Source organism: Phascolarctos cinereus, unplaced genomic scaffold (assembly GCF_003287225.1).
Source record: "Phascolarctos cinereus isolate Bilbo 61053 unplaced genomic scaffold, phaCin_HiC Scaffold_9;HRSCAF=440, whole genome shotgun sequence".
In the NCBI taxonomy this organism is placed as follows: Eukaryota; Metazoa; Chordata; class Mammalia; order Diprotodontia; family Phascolarctidae; genus Phascolarctos; species Phascolarctos cinereus.
Genome location: NW_027556402.1, coordinates 262,627,246 through 262,646,937, shown reverse-complemented (window position 1 = coordinate 262,646,937; position 19,692 = coordinate 262,627,246). Strand labels below are relative to the sequence as shown.

Below are 19,692 nucleotides of genomic sequence, written 5' to 3'. Positions count from 1 at the left end.
CCAGGACCCTCAGTGGGGTGTCAGACTTCTCCAGATTCAGGGAGCTGGGAGGGAGCTTAAAGAACGCCTCATTCCACCCTAAGGGAAAGAAGGCTCCAGGTGTGGGAGGACCAGCTTTGTGCAGCAGAGACAGCTAGCTTGTCAAGGACAGTCGAGGTGCACACCCGGTCTCTGACACATCCTAGCTGGGGCACCCTTTATTTGTCTGGGCCCTGGAGCTCCTGAGACTGGAAGCTGCCAGAGGGTGGAGCTGCCAGAGGGTCTGTGAGGCCAGGGCCAAGCCAGGCGTATGTGCTAATTCAAAGGACAGCTCCAAGGGCTATGACCCAGGAGCATGGGGCAGGGAGACCTTCTGTTCCGACCGACCTCCATTTCTTCCTCTGTAAAATGGGCAGCTGGTGTGAAATGGCTCATTCATTCATTCACTCCACAAGCATTCCTTGAGCACCTGCTGTATTCCAAATCCTGGGCCTTTTTCTGGGTGGATAAAAAGGAAGTGGAAGGCACATGCCTGCCCTCACGGAGTTTGGCCGGAGGCCCCCCTTTCTACAAAACCTCATCACTCCAGACTCCCAGAACTGAACTCTGATCTTCCTAACCCCCTCAGCTTCCTCGGGCTTCAAGCTTTCTCCAAGTGGAACGGTCTGTCTCAGACATGAGGAAAGGGAAGACCAAGCCCAGGCTGGGTGACCACTTGTCAGGGACGCTGGGGAAGGGGGCTGGAGCAACTCTCCAACTGGAACAGGTTGGGCTAGTGGTGTCTGAGGTCCTTCCCTACTTGGTTAGTCTATGATTCTCTGTTCTAGGGCCCTCCCAGCTCCAACATCCCATGTTCTAGGTTATGAGGACTCTTCCAGCTCTGGCAGTCTGCAGGCATTGTTCTAAGGTTCTGCATTCTGACATTTCATGTTCCAGATTCTTCCAGGAAGGCTGTCTGTCCCAGCTTTGTCTTTACATAGTCTAAGGTTTCTCTCAGGTCTAGGGCATTCCGGGTTCTAAGGCCCCTCCCAGTTCTGGGTTCTAAGCTCACCCATTCCAGCTCCAACCTTCTGAGCTCCTGTTCTAAGTGCATTCCCATCTCTGCCGCTCTGATTCTCCATCACGGCCATGACCATGGCATGTGTCTTTGGTTAGTTAGCACAACCCCCCCCGCCCCCCCCCAGCCCCATCCACAAGTTCTCCAGAGTTCTGGTAAGGCCCCGTGTCCCCAGCAGCAGGGAGGGAGGGCGCCAGCCAGGCCATCTTCCCAAGTGGTGAAGACAGACGGCATAAAGAGGAAGTGACTGGAAGGTTCCCACCCCCACCCCCTTCCTCCAGTGGCTGAAATTCCCAGCATTCCAGAAATGCCCACGAGAGCCAGGGCTCTGGTCCCCCAAAGGTGGCATGGCCTGAAGGGCTGGTGTGTTCCTGGGTTCATACTTGTCCACCCCAAGGAGTTTGTGAGGTTGTGTTGGGGCAGAGGGTGGGGCACTGGGATGCCGGTGAATAAGGAGGGGCAGGCTGGGAGTCTTATCCTGGGCATTGGATAACTGGGGGTCGGGAGGGCAGGCAAAGGGCTGAAAGGAAAGGGGAAGGGATTGTGCCGCTCTCTTGACCACATTGCCCCAGGATTTTATTTTGCCTAAACAGGGGCAGATTCTAAGGGCTCCTCTGCCGGGGGAGGGGGGATGACCCAGCCTGATTTAGGGGTGGGGCCTGAGCCCTGCAGGAAGCCCCTCCTCCCCTAGCCCCCCTTGTTCCGCATCCGCCAGAATCTGGGGCCTCAGGATCACAGAGGTCCTGGAGCTCCCACCACTGCGGGGAGGCTCAAGCAGCAATAAATGCTGCCCCCCCCAGGGGCCTGATTTAAAACTTTTGCCATGAAGGGTGACCCCAAGTCAGTGGAATGCGTGATTTGTCCAGGTGTTCACTGGGCGCACAATAGCCCTCACCACATTCGGCAAAGGCCAAGTTCAAGTCATCGCCTCCCATGGAAAGGCTCTTTGTCAGCCTCTGATGTACAAGCCCCAGGCAAGAATGGAATCAGCCAGAGAATTGTCAACAGCCTGCGGTGACCAGTGGCATAGAAAGAGGCCTCCTAGTGACCTCGGGATCAGGCAGTGCCCCCCCCCCCCGGGGCTCAGGAGGAGGGGACTGAGGGGAGGGAGGGCAGGAGGACTGGGCTGGGCATTGTCCCGGCGAGGGAAGGAGCAGATGCTAAAAGAAGGCTGCAGATGAAGGGCTCTGATGAGTCGAGTGGCTGATGTTTGGAGGTGATTGTTGGTGAAGCTCTCGTAGAGATACCTCAGCCCCCCCTGCCCCACCCCCAGCTCCAGCACTTCTCCTGGTCTGGGGCCCATCTCCACTGCCCCATCCTTTCCTGAAGCATCCCCCATCTCCGGCCAGACCGGGGCTCTGGAGGGCCTGCCTGCGGCAAGGGGCGGGTCTGCGGACGGGTTCAGATGCCGTTCCGGGAGTCCCTTCCCTTCATTACGCCAAGCTCAGAGACCTTGGTGACTCCAGCTTGAAAATGGATTAATAGGAGATGAATCAGATGAAGGTCCGATTGTGTCCTCTCCTGAGAGCAAGGAAGAATGCCCTTCCTGATCCCCTGAGCCTCGGTGCTGGCCTGGATTCAAGGGGACAGACAGGCTGCTCTCCTGATCCCAAGCGAGACCCCTCTGGCTCATGAAAATAGGAGGACACCTTGCCTGGGAAATGGCATTCTTCGATTACTGTCTCCTCCCATCCAAAGGACCCTGCTCAGCCCCAGCCTCAGGCCAGGGTGCTGCCCTGCCCCGCCCTGAGGGGCAGCTCTGTGGAGAGTTAGAGGTAGCCAATGAGAAACCCTGAGAATGAACAGAGCCGCCTTCAGGACCCTTAGGATGGTCTTTGTGTCAGAGGTGATTTGTCCAGGAGATTCTAGACTGGCCCCTGGCCAGAGGCAGAGGGATGAATGAACTGACCCTCTCCTCCCCGCCCCTTCGTGGCCCCCTGGTCCCCCCTGAAGAATGCCTGCCCCCTCTACACATCACCTCCTACCTGCAGCCCCACCCACAGATCGACTTCTCCAGGACATAAGAGCAGAAGAGGAATCTTCTCTGGAATCACAGGTCACCCCGAAGCCTCTGGAGCAGGCCTAGAGAAACGGGGTCATTTTTTCCTGTCCCCACTGAGGGCTGGGCCCACCAGGCCCTTAGCCCAGCTCGGCTGGGCTTGTCCTCACCTGGGCTCTTAGCTCTGCCCTGGCTGGGCCATGGGAGGCCCCAGAAGTCCTTCCCCTTGGAGTCACTGACAGGGATCCTTTCTGACAGACATGTCCCTTGAAAGGTGCTTTTTCAAGATTTTCTTTTGAAAACAAATTCATAACCACATCAAACAGCCCCACAGCCTTTGGTCTAATTACCCGGAGCTGCCTGAGAGATTGCTAACTAGCTGTTCTTTCTTCTAATTGCTTGCTTTCTCTGCTGGGAGCCGCCTAAGTCATCTGCTCACTAATCTGAAGAGCTGCTTTAGGACATAAAGAAGGCCTTGTCTCCAGGGCCAGTTAATAATAATCAAATGGCCAATAATGGCTCGGTTTCAGATCCTCAGCCCTGATCTGGCTGAGATGGCATCGGAGAGACCCAGGCCTCCTCGGGCTGGAGGCTCCTGGAGGTGCGTGGAGAGACTGAGTCCTTTGGGTGGGAAATACCACGTTTCATCGGGGGAAGTCTCATTTTTTGCCTACTACTGGCACTCATCAGGCCCAGCCCCTGTGCTGGCCTGAACCCCAGCCCCCACCCGCAGCCCAGCCTCAGCCCCCCTCCCCAAAGGACCCTGCCCAGCCCCAGCCCAGGCCCCACTCCCCAGAAGAACCTGCTCAGCCTTAGCCCTGTTCCTGTTCCCCACCCAAACACCCTGCCCTGCTGAGCCCCAGGCCCATTCCTGATCCCCCCAAAGGACCCTGCTGAGCCCCAGCCTCAGTCCTGGCCCCCGCCCTGCCCCTCTACAGGGCCCATCTAAAGCCAACAAACTCTGTAGACATTTCTTTGGTGTCTTCAGCTTTCTACAGCCCAGTCAAGCCTCAGTAATCCACAATCATTAGAAGGAAACGCAGTCTAAATTAGTTGCAAGCAGGGTTGTGTTTTTTAAGTGAATGGTGGACTCTTTGTAAAGGATGTTTCGCTCCTCTGGGGGATCCAGAATGAGACTGTGTTGGTGGCATCTTCCCTTTCCACGGCTCTGGGGGCTCCATCCAACCATTTCCCCACAACCTCCCTGGGAAACAGGAGGCAGCAGCATTATGATCACATTTCACAGACAGGGAAACTGAGGCTCAGAGAGGTCTGGTGACTTGTCCGTACTCCATGGTGTCAGATCTGTGGTTGTTTGGTCATTTCAGTTGTGTCCAACCCTTGATGACCCTAGTTGGGGGTTTTTTTTTGGCAAAGATGCTCGTTTCTAATTAGCTCTTCTTGTTGGTCAATAGTAAAGTGGTCTGGAGGGTCTTTGAAAACTTTCCTTTCTCCTGTAACATTCACATTCTCCCTTGAAATCTTGCTCAGTTACTCGGCGGTTTGGAAAACCTCTTCTTTAATTTTTTTAAACTTAATTTGTAGGATATGTTTTGTTTTTATGTCCCCTTCACCTCTGAATTTCTTCTCTCCTATGGAGAAGAAACGATCCAATGAAAGGAAGGAGAAAGCTGTTCAAGAAAGCTCACCCTGTGGTGTGTGGAGGCTCCCCCACAGTCCCTCACTTCTGCCCAGCGGGGACGTTCTTCTGCAAGGAAGGAAGGGAGGTGCATCATCTGATGCCATCCTCAGGACCACGCCGGGGCAGTATAATCAGGCAGCATGCAGTTTCAAGGTCTGGGTTCGGGTTGTTGTTGGTTTTTTTCCCTCTCAGTTCTGTTTCCCTGGTACTGCTTACCTCATTTTGCATCTGTTCATACGCATCTTCCTTGGCTTCTCTGAATGTTTCATTTTTTGGCTGTTTCTTAGAGCACCATAGCATGCCATTACGCTCCAGTGCCACAGCATTTTTAGTCATTCCCCAGTGGACAGGCATCAGCTTCCTTTTTAGTAACTCTTTTCTGCTGAGACAGGATAGGGGTCAACATCAGCCCAGCCACAAACCCCAGTTTGAACTACTGGTCATACCACAAAACCCCAGCAAGTGAAGCTTTCTGTATGTCCACGGATGACCAAGAAAATCTGTTGGCTTCTAGCATATCAGTACTTTACGTTGCACACAGTAGGAGCTTAATCGATGGTTGTTGAATTGGATTGAATGGAATTCAGTGTCCCTGTGACTTCCTGGAGGGGGCTCCTTCTTCCCTTTTGTTTTGTCCACATCCTATGGGTCCCGTGCTCGGGCTGGCCACCCGTGTGACCCCTCGGTCTCCCCTTCTAATCCAATGTTCTGATGAGCTCACTGCCTGCGTGCAGATCGTCAATGGTGTGTGAGGCCAGGAGCTGGACACAGGGGCTGACCACCAACCCTGGGCAATGCCTTCAACAGGCATTCACTCTGTTACTTCTGGCAGAGGGAGGCGTGCCCTATCAGCAAAACCTCTTGGTCCAGGTGCTAGTGGCCAGGGCAGAGGGTTAGGTCGCCCACCATGTGGCTGCTCATGGAGGCACCAGGGAGTACAGGAGCCTCCAAGGGCTTGTTTTTTAATCAAAGCCTGGCAACCTCTGTGTAGGCTGTGCCACAGTGGCCCCAAAGAGCCAGGCCCAGGCAGGAGGCTTTCGGGAGAGCCTCAGTCCCATGCTGGGCACCAGCCAAGATGCACAACCTTGACTTTGGAAGGAAACCAGGTTTGCCTGGCTGAGCTCGAGGCTTTCGCATTTTGTGTTATTTTTCCTTGGTTTGGGTTTGTTCTTTTTTTTTTTTTTTTGAGGGGGAACAGGAAGAAGGAGATATCGTCCATTCCTCAGGCATCTGAAACCTCGGGGCCAATGAAAGCCAAAGTTGGGGCAGAAGCTGAAAAGTCTTGGGTGGGCCACTTGGGGAGGAGCCTGGGCCAGTCCGTGGGACACTGATCACTGTTGAAGGATCCGGCCACAGAAGGGTCTCCACTGGGATGGGCCAACCAGAGTTCTTTCTGGAGTGCCTTGGTTTCCTCAATTGTACAAGAAGAGGGTCAGACACGTCTGGGTCCCTTGCAGCACAGCTTTGAAGGCAAAACACCGGGCATGGCCCAGTCTCCTTCCTGACCCCTTTCCAGCCTTGCCCCCTTCTCTCCCTGGTTTTCATCATCTCACTTTGGGGAAAAGGCTTCTAAAATTAATTTGCCATTATCTACTGTTTGGACATGGGGAGGCCTCCCTCTGCAGATGTGATGCTGCTGTACCATGACCCACATTTGTGAAACGGTGAGTTTTCCTCCGCTGTTTATGAGGTTGTTTTTTCTGACCTGGAACCAGTCATTACCTGGACCCAGCTGTCAGCCGGGGCTGTGGAGTCAGCATAAACAGAGGTTGGAAAGGCCTGAGGGCCGGGGTGGACTGAGCTGCACTGAGAGGTGGGAACAATGCTGTCTGGCCAATCCATCCTTCCCTCAGGTGCTGAAGCCTCTGGCAACACCAACACTCTGAGAAGGGCAGCATAGCTGCTCAATTTGGGGACTGACCCAAGGGCCCTGGGTTCACATCCTGCCTCGGTGTGGGACCTTGAAGGGTCCCAGGCCTTCTCTGTGACATGGAGGAAATATTCTCACCTGATGCGAGGTGAGAATGATTGCCATTCGGCTCCCTTATTTAGTGCTTGGAGTGGAAGGGGAGGGTCTGCAGCAGGGGCCAGAGGACTGCTGCTTGTTATGGACTCAGTGAAAAGAGCACTGGTCCTGAAGCTGGGGGACCTGGGTTTGAATTCTGTCTCTGACACCTGCCAGTGTAGACCTGGGCAAGGCACTTCTCCTTCTCCCTCCCCACCCTGCCTCAGCTTCCTCTGCTGCAAAGTGATGGGGTGGAGGAGGTGGCCTTGGAGGGTCTTCCTGGTCTATGTCTGTGCTAACGTGTTCAGCCTCAGCTTCAGCAGGAAGGTGCCTTAAAGTTCATTTAGTCATTGATTGATGTTTGGGGAACTGGGAGCAGAAAGGGGCAGACTTGCTGACCAGATCCAGGTAGTGACGTCCAGAGGCAGAATTTGAACCTGGATCCTCAGACTACAAAGCCCCTTCAGTCTCACCTTGACTCTAGCCCAGCTCAGGAGCCACATCCTCCAGGAATGCCCCCCAGCTGGTGCCTCAGTGGGCCCTTTGCTCCTGCCTCCCCAGTGGGATGGGGGGTGTTGGTGTGGGTTACAGTTTGTCTTGGCTCCCCACGACCACCTGGCCCAGGACCCTACCCACAGGGGTGTCTGCCTGGGCAGCAGAGGGCAGAGGGCTGCAGCCAAGCTTTGGCACGGGTTCTTGGGGGCCTGGAGCCCTGGGGGCAGGGGAGGGGCGGTGAGCAGGGACTATGGAGCAAGATGGGGCTGGGGACCGAGGAAGGCTCTGGGCTGGTTGGCGCCAGGAGATGGATTCCAACAGGGAAAAATGCGTCTCATCCCTGCAGAGCCCAGAGTCTGGCCTGGGGAAATGCATGATCAATGCCTGCTGATTGATGCGGATGGGGCAGTGCTGTTCGGGAGGGAGGGAGGGATGGGGGAGGGGGAGGATGGGGTAGTGCTGCACAGTGGGGAGGGAGGAATGGGGAGCCCAGGCTGAGCTTTCTCCTACCTGCTGCTACTCGTCTCCATGGAGGCTCTCCCCTTAACCTGAACTCAAACAGACCCAAACCCCAGACCTGTCATCACTTAGTGAAAAGCCAGCTCCAGCCCTGCCCCAGCTTTATTCTTTTTTTAAAAAATTATTATTATTGATTTATTTTGATTTATCAACAATCACTTCCATAAGCTTTTGAGTTGTAAATTTTTCTACCCCTCCCTCCCCGCTTCCTTCCCCAAGACAGCACACAATCTGACATCGATTCTACATGTACATTCCTATTAAACATATTTTCACATCAGTGATGTAAAGAAGAATTAGAACCTGGCTTTATTCTTAACAAAACCCTAAATGAACCATAACTTGAGCTCAGTCAGAAGCTAACATTTCATCTAACCCCAAACCCCAAACACACCTTCATCTTTCCCTCAAGTCTATCTGTAACTCAGGGGCAGCCAAGTGGTACAGTGCTTAGAGCTCTGGGCCTGGGATCCCGAAGTCTTATCTTCTTAAGTTCAAATCCAGCCTCAGACCCTTCCTAGCTGTGTGACTGTGGGCAAATCACTTAACCCTATGTGCCTCAGTTTCTTCATCTGTCAAATGGCAAACCACTCCAGTATCTCTGCCAAGAAAACCCCAAATGAAGTCACAAAGAGTCAGACACAGCTAAAAAATGACTTGAACGAGAAGAAAAATCCTAGCCAGCCCCCAACCCCACCTCAGACTCTTACCCTCATGCTAATTCCAACTGGAATGCAAGCTTAGACTCTTGCCATAATTCTGACCCTAACCCAACTCCCACCTTGAACCCAATGCCAGACTTGAACTCTAACCCCAACATCTAGCTCCTGCCTCCTGCCATCCGGGGCATCCCCAGGGGGATAATTCTCCTGTGAAAGGCTGCCAGGTAAACCAGAAGAACTCTGGTGATGGCTGGAAGGCCAGGCCAGGATGGTGCCCATGACCTTCTGTCTGGCCTCCGGTGGCCCCCCTCCACCATTCCCACGACCCTCTCCTACCTGCTCCAGCCACAGCATTAGGGATGAAGGCCAAACAAGGTGGCTCCTCAGGCTGGCCCTCAGGAGTCAGCCATTGCCTGAGTATTGACATAGAAATGACCACCGTGGGCAGGCTTCCCTGCCCAGCTGCTGTCACTGTAAGTCTAGTTTTGCCCTCTTCTGTTGGCACTTGGTAGGTAGACTGAGTCGCTAAGGCCTGGAATCCTCTCAGGGCTCGAAGGGAGGAGAGTCAGCCAGGCTGGCCCCAGCCCACGAAGGGCAGGCGGCCACCAGCCCATCTCCCTCCCGGGCCTGCCAGAGCGTGAGCCTCCCACTCCCCGGAGTGGGGAGGTGACCTGCAAGGTCCCACATTGTTGGCAGAGCTGAGGCCAGAGCCCAGGGGTGCTCCTGGGCTGGGGCAGGCCCAGAGCCGTGAGCTCCAGATGAGGCTCCCTGAGTAAAGACAGCTCTCCTTCTTTCTCCCTAGCCTGGCCCGATGACAGTCTCTGTCAGCTTGTGGCTGCAGGTGGGTTTGTCCCAGGAGCTCTGGAGACTCAGCACTTCCTCAGGAAAGAGCGGGGCCCAGACTGGAGGGGGGCCAGGAAGGGTCTGAGAAGCTGCCTTTGCTGGCTGGGGAGACAACTGGTTTCCCTTCGCATGAGGGCGGTGCCAGCCCGGGCCCTGGGCTAGGCCTCAGACAGGCAGGCTTCAGGTGAATTTAGAGAAGAAAGGGCAGCTTGTCTCAGCCTTTCCCAGGGTAGCCCCCTCTGCTCCTCAGCTGGTCTCTTCTCCTTCCAGACCTCCCTCCCAGAATTTCGGAGCAGGCACCTCCAGAAGGTCCCTACCCCTTCTCGGGCCCCTACCTCACACCCCCCAGCTCCTTCAGTCTGGGGAGGACGGGATCCATTCTCTCTGCTCACTGGTCCCGTGGCTGTCCCTCAGTCAATCAGTAAACATTAATGAAGTGCCTACTGTGTGCCAAGCACTGCATTAAGCCCCTCAATCCCGAGATGAAGGTTTCTCAGGGAACCAAAAGCTGACAGGCAGGCGGGTGTGGGAGAGAGCGCCAGCCTTTTCCTGCTGCAGAGATGCCACCTTCAGGGATCCTCCTGTCCCCATGCCTCCAGAGAGCTCCGGTCCTCTTCTCCCCGGCTCTCTGAGGGGTCGAGAGTCTCCCTCTGGGCCCATCCCCTTTGTGGCACCCCAGTTCCCATTCCCAGCCCCGGCTGCTGGCTCCAGGGGCCGCAATCCTCGGAGGTGCCCCCATGGGGGGTCCATATTGGTGTGTTTATGTGTCTGGTGGAGGCTGCATGTCTGAGTGCCCGCATTCCAAAGGCAGATTGTCAGTGGTGGGAGATTTCGCATTGTCCTTGGTCTCACTGCTGTCTGTGGACCCTCAGGTCCGACCCGTTGGTATGGGCAGTGTAGGAGCACCCCCCGATTGCGAAGGAGTGCGACAGACCCAGCTCGGACTTAGATTTCTCAGTAGCAGCATCAGCTCATATAATCTAAGAGATAATGCCAACATCAACCCCCAGAGGACTGATTTCCCAGGGCCCCCCCCTGCCCAGCTGGAGGCTGCGTGCCACCCTCCGTCAGTGAGTCAGAGCCACCCTCCAGCTTGAGCCACAAATGAAGGGAGCCAGCTTCGGGCTTGACCCAAGAGCCGACCGAGGCTGGAGGAGGGTGAGGGGGTTTCTCCGTTGGGTTTCTTAGCACTCTGGATATTTCTAGCTATGGGCGTTAGCTGATTGCACCAAGTCATACCCAAGCGGCTTGGCTGGTGGCCAGGAATCTAACTTTTTACCAATTAATTTGGTTGCTGCCTATGCTGACGACCAGACTGTTTACCAAGTTTTCTCATCGGTGGTCTGTCCTGTCTTGGGTTCTCATATATTCGGCAATTATTTGTGACACACACATGTTGTACGACACACAACCTGTACGACACATATATTTACTGAAAACTCAGAAAAACAAACATTGGAAACTTCACCACAAAATGGTGGCTGAATACAAAATGGAGTCAGTTCTAGCAAGGAAACAAATATATACTCACTTGCTCCTCCTCCAGGAAGCCCTCCCAGACCACTCTAGCTCCCACTGGGCTCTCCCTCCGAGCTCACCCTAGAGTATTTCTGGGTTCTATTGGAACATGGCCCTCATTGCCTCCTGTCTCCTTTTGCTCTTTCACTGTTTCCTGCCAAAGTGGTCTTTCTTCCCACCCAGACTGTGAACTGGGGTGCAAAGGACAGAGATATGGGGTGTGCTGCTTGAGAGCAGGGACCGGTTTTGTATCTGTGGAGCTTTGCACAGTGACTAGCATATAGGAGGTATGAGAGAAAGAGAGGGAAAGAGTATGTATGTATGCATGTATGTATGCATGTATAGGTATGTGTATATTGTATTGTACATATATTGCATATGTGTGTACATATGTATGTGTATGTGTGTTGATTGATTGATTGACTGGTTCACTGAAAAGGGTACTGAGCTTGAAGCTTTAAGACCCAAGAATGGATCCCAGCTCTGCCACTGACCCTCTGTGTGACCCTGGACATGTATTTTCTCTCTGGGCTTTCTCAGTTTCCTTCTCTGTGACATGACTGACTAGGATAAAGTGAAGAAGACCTTCTTCTCTGACTTCCCACCCAAGCCATGAGGTCTTTGAGAACAGAACCCAGCTGGGCGCACAGCTGGACCCGGGCCCCTTTAGAGTCCACTCCCGAAGACTGACCATTGGCAGGCTAGTCAGGCAAGGCTTGAGGAGTGCTCCACGCCCCATCCATGTTTGCTGTGTCCTTATTTCTGCTGCTCTGAAAAGTGGAGGGAGACCCTGGAGATGGGAAGGCTGGCTGACTGTGTCTCCTGGCTGGTCAAGCCAGACACCCGTCTGCCTCAAGCAGAGCTTCCCATTCTCCTCAAAGTGACTTTCAGAGGTCCTGGAGCCCACATGCCCACCCCCTAACAAGGAAAATCATTCACTCTGTCTACGAACTTTTAGAAAGCCCCGGGCCTTGCTCAGTCCCCTTCCTGCGGACACCAGGGTGGACATGCTCTGCTCCTGCCCGTGCCTCTGGGCGAGCGTCTGCCCTCAGAGGCCAAGTGCGGCTCCTCAGAACCAGAAAGGGAGCCCCATCGCTACCAGTGTATTCCCAGCACCCAGACGGATGACTCAGAGCATTCCTTTCCAGCCCACTGCCACCTTCTGCAGAGGCCCCTGACGCTGCAGGAAGGCTTCAGGAAGTCACAAGCCACTAGGCTTTCCCTTATCACCAGATCTTCCCCATTGGGTCTAAGTCTGGTTGCTGGCCCTCCCCCAGATCAGAAAATGCCATTTGGGGAGCAGCCTTGATTCACTGCCGCTGCCTCCCGGCCTCCACCGCCTCTGCTCACCACCCACCCACCCATCCCCAGCTCTGCTAGTGGAGCCTGCTGGGCTCATGCCCAAACCCTCACCCAGGAATCCCTTGCCCCTCTGGAGTGGGGCAGCATTGAGGGGTCATGCCCCTTACACAGAATTGGCACCAACCAGAAAACCCTTGAATCCAAGCTCTCCTCTGCAGACTGAACCTCAGGGCCAACCAGTTCTGATGCCCCGCCCAAGCCTTTATTCCTCAACAAGGGAGGGGTCCACACAAACTGCCAGGGAGCTCCTTCTACTCTGGGACAGCTCTCGATGGCGGTTAGGAAAGCCTTACTTTCTATCACAGGGATGGTCATTCCCATTTTACAAATGAGGAAGTTGTGACTCCAAGGGGCAAGAGCTCTCTCATAGTCATACAGTGATTGTCAAAGGTGGGCCTCAGTTAAACTCCACTGGTATGTACTAATGCCTTCTAATGACAAGGAAGTCGCCGAGCCACGTGCGGGGGAGCTGGGCCCCATGCCGAGCCACTGTTCCTACTATATAAGACCCCATCTCCTGACCCCAGTCATTTACTCTGGCTGTGCCCCATGCCTGGAGTGCTATCCGTCCTTCCCTCCACCTCCTGGCTTCCTTTAGGTCTCGGTGAAAATCCTCCCTCCTTCAGGCATCCTTTCTCTATCCCCCTAAATCTAATATCCCCCTAGGAGATCATCTCCAGTTTGTCCTGTATATACATAGTTGCAAGAACATGGCCTTCCCCATCAGACTGAGCCTCGAGAGCCGACTACCACATTTACGGCCTTTCTTTATGTCTCCAAAGCTTGGTGTAGTGGCTGGCACATAGTAAATGCTCATTGACTGAACAGATGACACCACGGGCCTTCCCATTCACAAAAACATCTTTGCCTTTTTGACTCAGGCTACCAAGAAGCCATATCTCTCTCTCTCTCTCTCTCTCTCTCTCTCTCTCTCTCTCTCTCTCTCTCTCTCTCTCTCTCTCTGTCTGTCTTCTCTCTCTCTCTGTCTCCCCTCTCTCTCTCCTCTCTCTCTGTCTCCCCTCTCTCCTCTCCTCTCCTCTCCTCTCCTCTCCTCTCCTCTCCTCTCCTCTCCTCTCCTCTCCTCCCTCACTCTCTTCTCCCCTCCCCTCCCTCCCCTCTCCCTCCCCTCCCCTCCCCTCCCCTCCCCTCCCCTCCCTCCCCTCCCTCTCTCCTCCTCTCCTCTCCTCCTCCCCTCTCCTCCCCTCCCCTCCCCTCCCTCTCCTCTCCTCTCCTCTCCTCCTCCTCTCCTCTCCTCTCCTCTCCTCCCCTCCCTCCCCTCCCCTCCCCTCCCCTCCCCTCCCCTCCCCTCTCCTCTCCTCTCCTCTCCTCTCCTCTCCTCTCCCTTTCTCTCGCTGCCCCCCCCCATGCAGCACTCCAGCTGCTGACATGTTTAGCCCTCCGGCCAAACTTTTCACTAATCCTCACAGAATTCTTCCCACCCCGGAATGCTGCCTTGGGGGGTGTAGTCTCTTGCTGTAAAAGTCTGCATGGTGGGGCTCCTGCCCGCTCTGCCTGGATAGCCTGAGAGCCTCTGGAGGGGCAGGGGAGGCACCTTCCTCTGGCTGCCTCTCCGTGGTTGCTGGTGCAGAGCTAAGAACATGCCGGACATTGAATCCGTTCTTTGGACGTGGTTTTCCCCCTTCTGCTCCCCCTCAGAAGAAATGAACCGAGATAGCAGGCTCTCAGTGCCGGCCGTCAGACATCTGTCTCCACATACCCAAGGACCACTTCTCGTGGCTAGAACCTCATGCACGGGGCTGTGCCCATCCTAGCCCCAGGTCCACGCTGTTGCTTGTAATGGAGACACGTGGCCCAAGTGTGGAGCCGGTCCTGGCAACTGAAATGGACCAGCTGCCTCGGATGGACTCGGCCATGTCACGTAGGTTGTAGGCCTCAGCGCCAGAAGGCGTGTCCAAGGACATCTGGTCACAGTGGTGGAACCGGGAGGACCCTCAGAGATCCTCTGGTCCCACTGGCTTGGCTTACAGATGAGGAAACTGAGGCACAGAAAATGTCTCAGCTGCACAAGTAACAAGTGACCGAGTCAGTAGAGGAGGTGGGAAGGCCGACACTGGACATCCCCTCCTGACCCCAGTCCATCCCCATCCATCCGGCCTCCTGGCCTCCCAGCCATCTCGCACGTCCTCAGAGCCCATTGGTTGGGAGTGTGTTCTCACTTAGACAAGGCCACAGCCCAGCTTTGGATGACAGGAGGGAAGGGAGGAGAAGAAGCATTTATGTATTATTGTGTCTCTTATGTGTGGGCACTGTGCTGAGCACCCTTTTTCTTTTTACAAATACTCTCTCTTTTGAGAGAAGAGCAGAGGTGAGCAAACTCCCAGAGGCCTTTCTCAGAGCCCTCCCCTAATCCCACCCCCAAGCCCAAGCCTCTTGGGCACGAATGACCTTCCTGCCATTGTGGTAAAGGGGGCAGAGCAAAGGACTTGAAGGTCAGGCCGTGCATTCGAAACATTTCCCAGGGCCAGTCTCCTCACGTCTTTGACCCAAGATTCAGGCTGATGGGTTTTCTCCCTGGCCTCCTCCAGGAGGCCTAGGACAGTTCCCATACACTCCAGCTTCCTCTCCATAACTGTCCAGGGAGTTGAACCCCTCCCAGGCTCCACCTCCTGGATTGACAGCCAGGAGGTAGGGATTGGTAGCCACAGACTCACCCGGAGAGCCCTGCCCCTCATCCTCCTCCCTCCCCAGCTCTTCTCTCTCCAGAGGCACTCTAGAAGATGGTGCTAATATCCTCTAGAACCAAACATGCTAAGGAAATAGAATCACTGAAGGGTAAAAACTGAAGAGGCATGTAACTGAACTCCTAGGGGCAGCCAGGTGGTGCAGTGGACAGCACTCCAGGCCTGGAGTCAGGAAGGCTCCTCTTCCTGAGTTCCAATCTGGCCTCAGACACTTGCTAGCTGTGTGACCCTGGGCAAGTCACTCAATCCTGTTTGCCTCAGTTTCCTCATCTGTAAAATGAGCTGGAGAGGAAATGACAAACCACTCCAGTATCCTTGCCAAGAAAATCCTGAAAGGGGCCATGAAGAGTCAGACCTGACTGAAAAAGGACTCAGCAACAGCAGTGTAACGTCTGCCTTTTAGGCCTGAGACCTGAGGCCCAGAGAGGCAGTGTAGGACATTCTGTTGGCAACGTCAGAGTGGGGCTAGAAACTTGATCTTCTGCCTTGAAATCCAGCCCTCTTCCCATGACCCCATGCTGCTTTCACCTCCCTCTTTCCAAAAGTGGATGACTGGGTTCTAGACTGTCCAAATGACACATGAGCTGCCATCCCACCCCCCTTGTATCACTTATCTTGTGTCTCTCCCTGTCTACAGGATCTTTCCTGCTGTCAAAACAAGGCCATGTTTCCTCCGTCCTCCTCAAAAGACTCTCATTCGATCCCTTCATCCCTGCTACCTTTTGCCCTTTGTGGCCAAACTGCTTGAGAGGCCATCTCCATGAGATGCCTCCACTTTCTCTTCTCTCACTCTCTTCTTAATGCCTTGTAGCCCAGCTCCGATCTGATCATTCCACCCAAACGACTTTCTCCAGTTGCCAGGGTCTCTTAGCTGCCAGGTCCAGTGGCCTCTCCTCAATCCTCGTTCTCCTTAACACTCTCTAGGTTTCGGTGGACACCACCTCTCCTGGCTCTCCTCCTCCCTCTCTGGCCACTCCTTCTCCATCTCCTTAGTTGGATCTTCTTCTGGACCACACCCTCTAACCAGAGGTGTCCCTCATGGCTCTGTCCTGGCTTCTTGTCTCCCTCTATGCTACTTCAGCTGGGGACCTCATGAGCTCCTGGATTTAATTACTGTCTCTATGCTGATGATTCTCAGATCTACCTTTCCTGCCCCAATCTCTCTGCTGACATCCAGTCTCCCATCTCAGACTGGATGTCCAGTAGACCTCTTAAACTATCGTGTCCAAAACGGAACTCATTATCTTTCCCCCTAAACCCTCCCCCCTCCACCACCTTCCCTACTACTGTAGAAGGCAACATCATCCTCTCAGTCCCCCAGGCTCCAACCCAGGAGTCATCCTGGATTCTTTAGCATCTTTCACCCTTCACATCCAATATGGTGTCATCTCTCAGATATGCCCCCTTCTCTCCACTGACACGGCCACCACTCTGGTGCAGACCCTCCTCATCTCACTCCTGGACTATTGCAATAGCCACTGGTGGGGGGGGGGTGCCTGCCGCAATCCATCTTGCCCCCACAGCCTCCGAAGTGATTTTCCTAAAGCTCAGCTCTGACCACATCACCACCACCACTCCTCCCACTCAATAACCCCCAGTGTATCCTATGGCCACCAGGATCAAATATGAAATGCTCTGTTTGGCATTCAAAGCCCTTATTAACTTACCCCCTTCCACCTCTCCAGTCTTCTTACACCTTGCTCCCCACCACGTCCTCCTCCGTCCGGTGCCCCACTTCCCAGCTGTTCCAGGAACAAGGCCCTCCTGGATGGCTCTCTGGCTGTCTGACAAGCCTGGAAGGCTCCCTCCTCAGCTCCAACTATTGACCTCCCCGGCTTCCTTTAAGTCCCAGCTAATCGCCCCTTCTCCAGAAGCCTTCCCCAGCCTCTTATAACCCCAGTGTCTTTCTTCCTTCTGCTCATTATTCCCTATTTATCCTGTCTTAGCTTACTTATATGTAACTGTTTGCATGCTGTCTCCCTGAATCAGACTGACTCTTGAGGGCAGGGGCTGTCTTTCACCTTTCTTTGTATCCCCACCCTTAGCACTGTGCCTGGCACATAGTAGGCACTTACTTACCAGCTGACTGACAGTTTTAAAAAAGATTTATTTCCAACTACCTTAGCTCTAAGCTGCTGCATCATTCTTTGGCAGTCCCCACAGTCAGCGAGCCAGGTCCCTAGGGACCCTTGTGGGGGATGATGGCATCTTCTTCCCTGGGACCCCTCCAGTTCTGCAGATTAATGGGGATAGGAGTTAGGGGAGAGGGGCTTCAAAGTCACAACAGGGGTGTCCCTGTTTCCTGGCTCCCTCCAGACCCTTGTTGTGCTGGGGCTCTTCTCCTTGGCCTTTGAGCCTTCCCAGCACCTCAGCTCCCACGGAGGGGTCCCCTTCCCTCTGCTCGGCTCCAGCAGGCTTCCGAGCCCTGATTCCACAGGTGTGGGGGAGGGCCTGGCTCCTCCTTCTCCCCGCATGCTCTGTCTGTCTAATGGCTCTGTCTGGCCTTGCAGGTGATGCAGATGGACCAGAAGCTTAACCTCATCACAGACATGCTACACCACCTGGTTGCCTTGCAGCAGGGGGATCAGAGCGGTGGCGATGGCAGCGGCGGTGGGAGGCCCTCCCAGAGGTCCAACTCGGAGATGTTCCTAGGCAATAATTCCCTCCCTACCTATGAACAGCTGACGGTTCCCAGGAGGATGCCAGAGGAAGCATCCTGATGGAGGCTTCGGGCTCCGGGCCCCCAGGGTGGAGGCAGGCTGGGGGACAATGTGAAGGAAGAGAACGGAGGTGATTGAAAACCAAAGCCTGCCTCCCCCATCCTTATCCCTTCACCCGACTGGAGGATGACATGGCGGCTGAGAAATGAGGGTGGCCTTGGCCTGAGCAGCGCTCCTTAGCCCGACAGCAAGGGCTGGGGCTCTGGGCATCATCACACCAAGAATGGGCTGTCCTCACCCAGAGGGGAGCCAGAGAATCAGCAGAGCCTCGTCCATCTGAAAAGACCCGACCGGCCCGGGCTGGGGCAGAGCCGAGGATGAGGCTGTCAGGGACCCAAGCTTCTCCTTCCAAAGGAGACTTGGAATTCGCCCGGTGCCATGCCCAGGCTCTCACCCTGTCTGTCTCTGTCTCTCACTCTCTCTCTCTCTCTGAGCCACGAGACAATAGAACAGCAAGGAAGGCCGCTGAGGCAGGTGGCAGGGGTCCACTGCTTCCCTTGCCTGGCCTGCCCTCTTCTTCCCATCCCGGGGCCCCAAAGAGAAGGCTACAGCTAGTAATGCCGTCCTTCTCTGTTTTTCTTCAGGGAAAGCAGAAGGGGCCTAATCAGAGGAGACTTTTAGAATGTCCTGCTGTGAGGACCAGGAAAGGCCAGCTCCTCTCTAGAGACAAGAACCTTGCTCATGGCTTCCAGTGGTCTGATGGTCTTCTGAGGAGCTACCGTGAGTGCCTTGTCTCAGAGAGCAATCAATATCTCATCAGTCCACACAAATGACAAAAATACGTGGAAAATGCCCTCCTGGTATTCCTCATGATGGCCTAGCCAAGGGAATTGGCTTAGCCAGACCTTACCAACCGAAGGTTTCCTGCTGGAGATTGTCCAACCTCCCATCCCCCTTCGGGCTGTGGACAGGGCTAACCCCAGGTGGGCCTGGATGATCCCAAACCCAGCCCTGGGGACCCCTGCAGGCAGCAGGCCTGTGGGGCTTCCCCGCCAACTACACACTCACTTCAGGGGGTGCCTCTCCCCAGCACATCCTCCCAGTGCTGACCTGATCTGATCTGACTGCTGCACAGTAAATGAGGTCTAAAGGTATGGAGACTGAGAGCTGGAATAGGGAATATTTCTGGGCTTTATGCTTCCTGGCAATCAGAATCATTTTGTGATGATTTGGGGGTTTGTTTCTTAATGAGGGTCACCATGTAATTTCAGGGTATTAATCTTCCATTCATTTCCTAATAAATGCAGAGTATTCTGTGGTTTCCTGGTTTCCAGCCCACTTTCTTTTTTCATTCTACTCCAACAAATAGACTGAGGCCACGGCCAATCCCCTGTGGTTGTACAGAGCTGGTGTCCTCCCTGAGGGCTCTCACACATGGGCTACTGCCCTGCCCCCTTCACCAAAGCCAAGTAGCCAGACCAAGTTATCAGAGAAAGGCCCTGGGCTCAGACTTCACTTTCTCCATGTAGGCCTCCTGGGAACATTTCTCTGCCCAGCAGGGAGATCACAGCTTCTGTAACTCAATGCCCCCACCAAAGTGCCCCTTTCGGGAAAGAGCCCTGGGCTCAGAATCCAGGGGACTGAGTTCAAGTCTCAGTGCTACTCTGTGGCCACCTGAGATGAAAATAAATGATACATTATTATGATTGCCCCTGGAAAATGAAGACCTCGTAAAGCTCAAAGACCAGGCTTTCATCATCCAAATGGTAGCTTCCAGGGACCTTAACGGTCTCTGATGCAAATCCTTCCATTCTACAGATGAGGAAACTGAGGCTCATTGCCCGAGGGGCCACCAAGACTGCTGTCCAAAAGGACAGCAGGTTTCCTCCATCACTGGAGTGCTCAAGCAGAGGCTGAAGGAAAGTGCACTGCAGGAATTGCTCCCGATACAGGGATTAGTGCCTGGGGATGGGTCCCTCCCCACTTGGAGGCCATGGGATTTCACTTCTGTAACACCCTCCCTCCTCCTGCCACAAACCCCAGTGCAGAGCTCTGCAGAGAGGGGGCACTGGGAAAGTGAAGAGTGAATGAATCAAGGGACTGGATGAATGGATGAAGGAATAAAGGAATGGAATCCATTCCAAGATTAAGGAGACACTTCAGCAAAGCTGAGGAGCTCTGGGCAAGGGGAGGAGGGTGTCCAGCAAGAGGTGAGACCCTAGCCAGCCAGCCAGGTCCAGACAGCTGAG

At 54.5% G+C, this 19,692-nt stretch overlaps 1 protein-coding gene across 2 annotated transcripts in view; it reads left to right on the top strand.

Annotated features, from left to right (window-relative positions):
• KCNQ1 (potassium voltage-gated channel subfamily Q member 1) overlaps positions 1–18,764 on the top strand; it is a 352,441-nt gene extending 333,677 nt beyond the window's left edge. The window contains exons 16-17 of one of the 2 annotated variants that reach the window (XM_078148943.1): positions 4,639–4,830; positions 17,294–18,764. In XM_078148943.1, the coding sequence (XP_078005069.1) occupies positions 4,639–4,830; positions 17,294–17,503 (402 nt within the window). In that variant the 3' untranslated portion in view covers positions 17,504–18,764. The remainder of the gene's footprint in view (positions 1–4,638; positions 4,831–17,293) is intronic. The other variant, XM_020970730.2, reaches the window with a different exon arrangement.
• Positions 18,765–19,692: the final 928 nt, after the last annotated feature.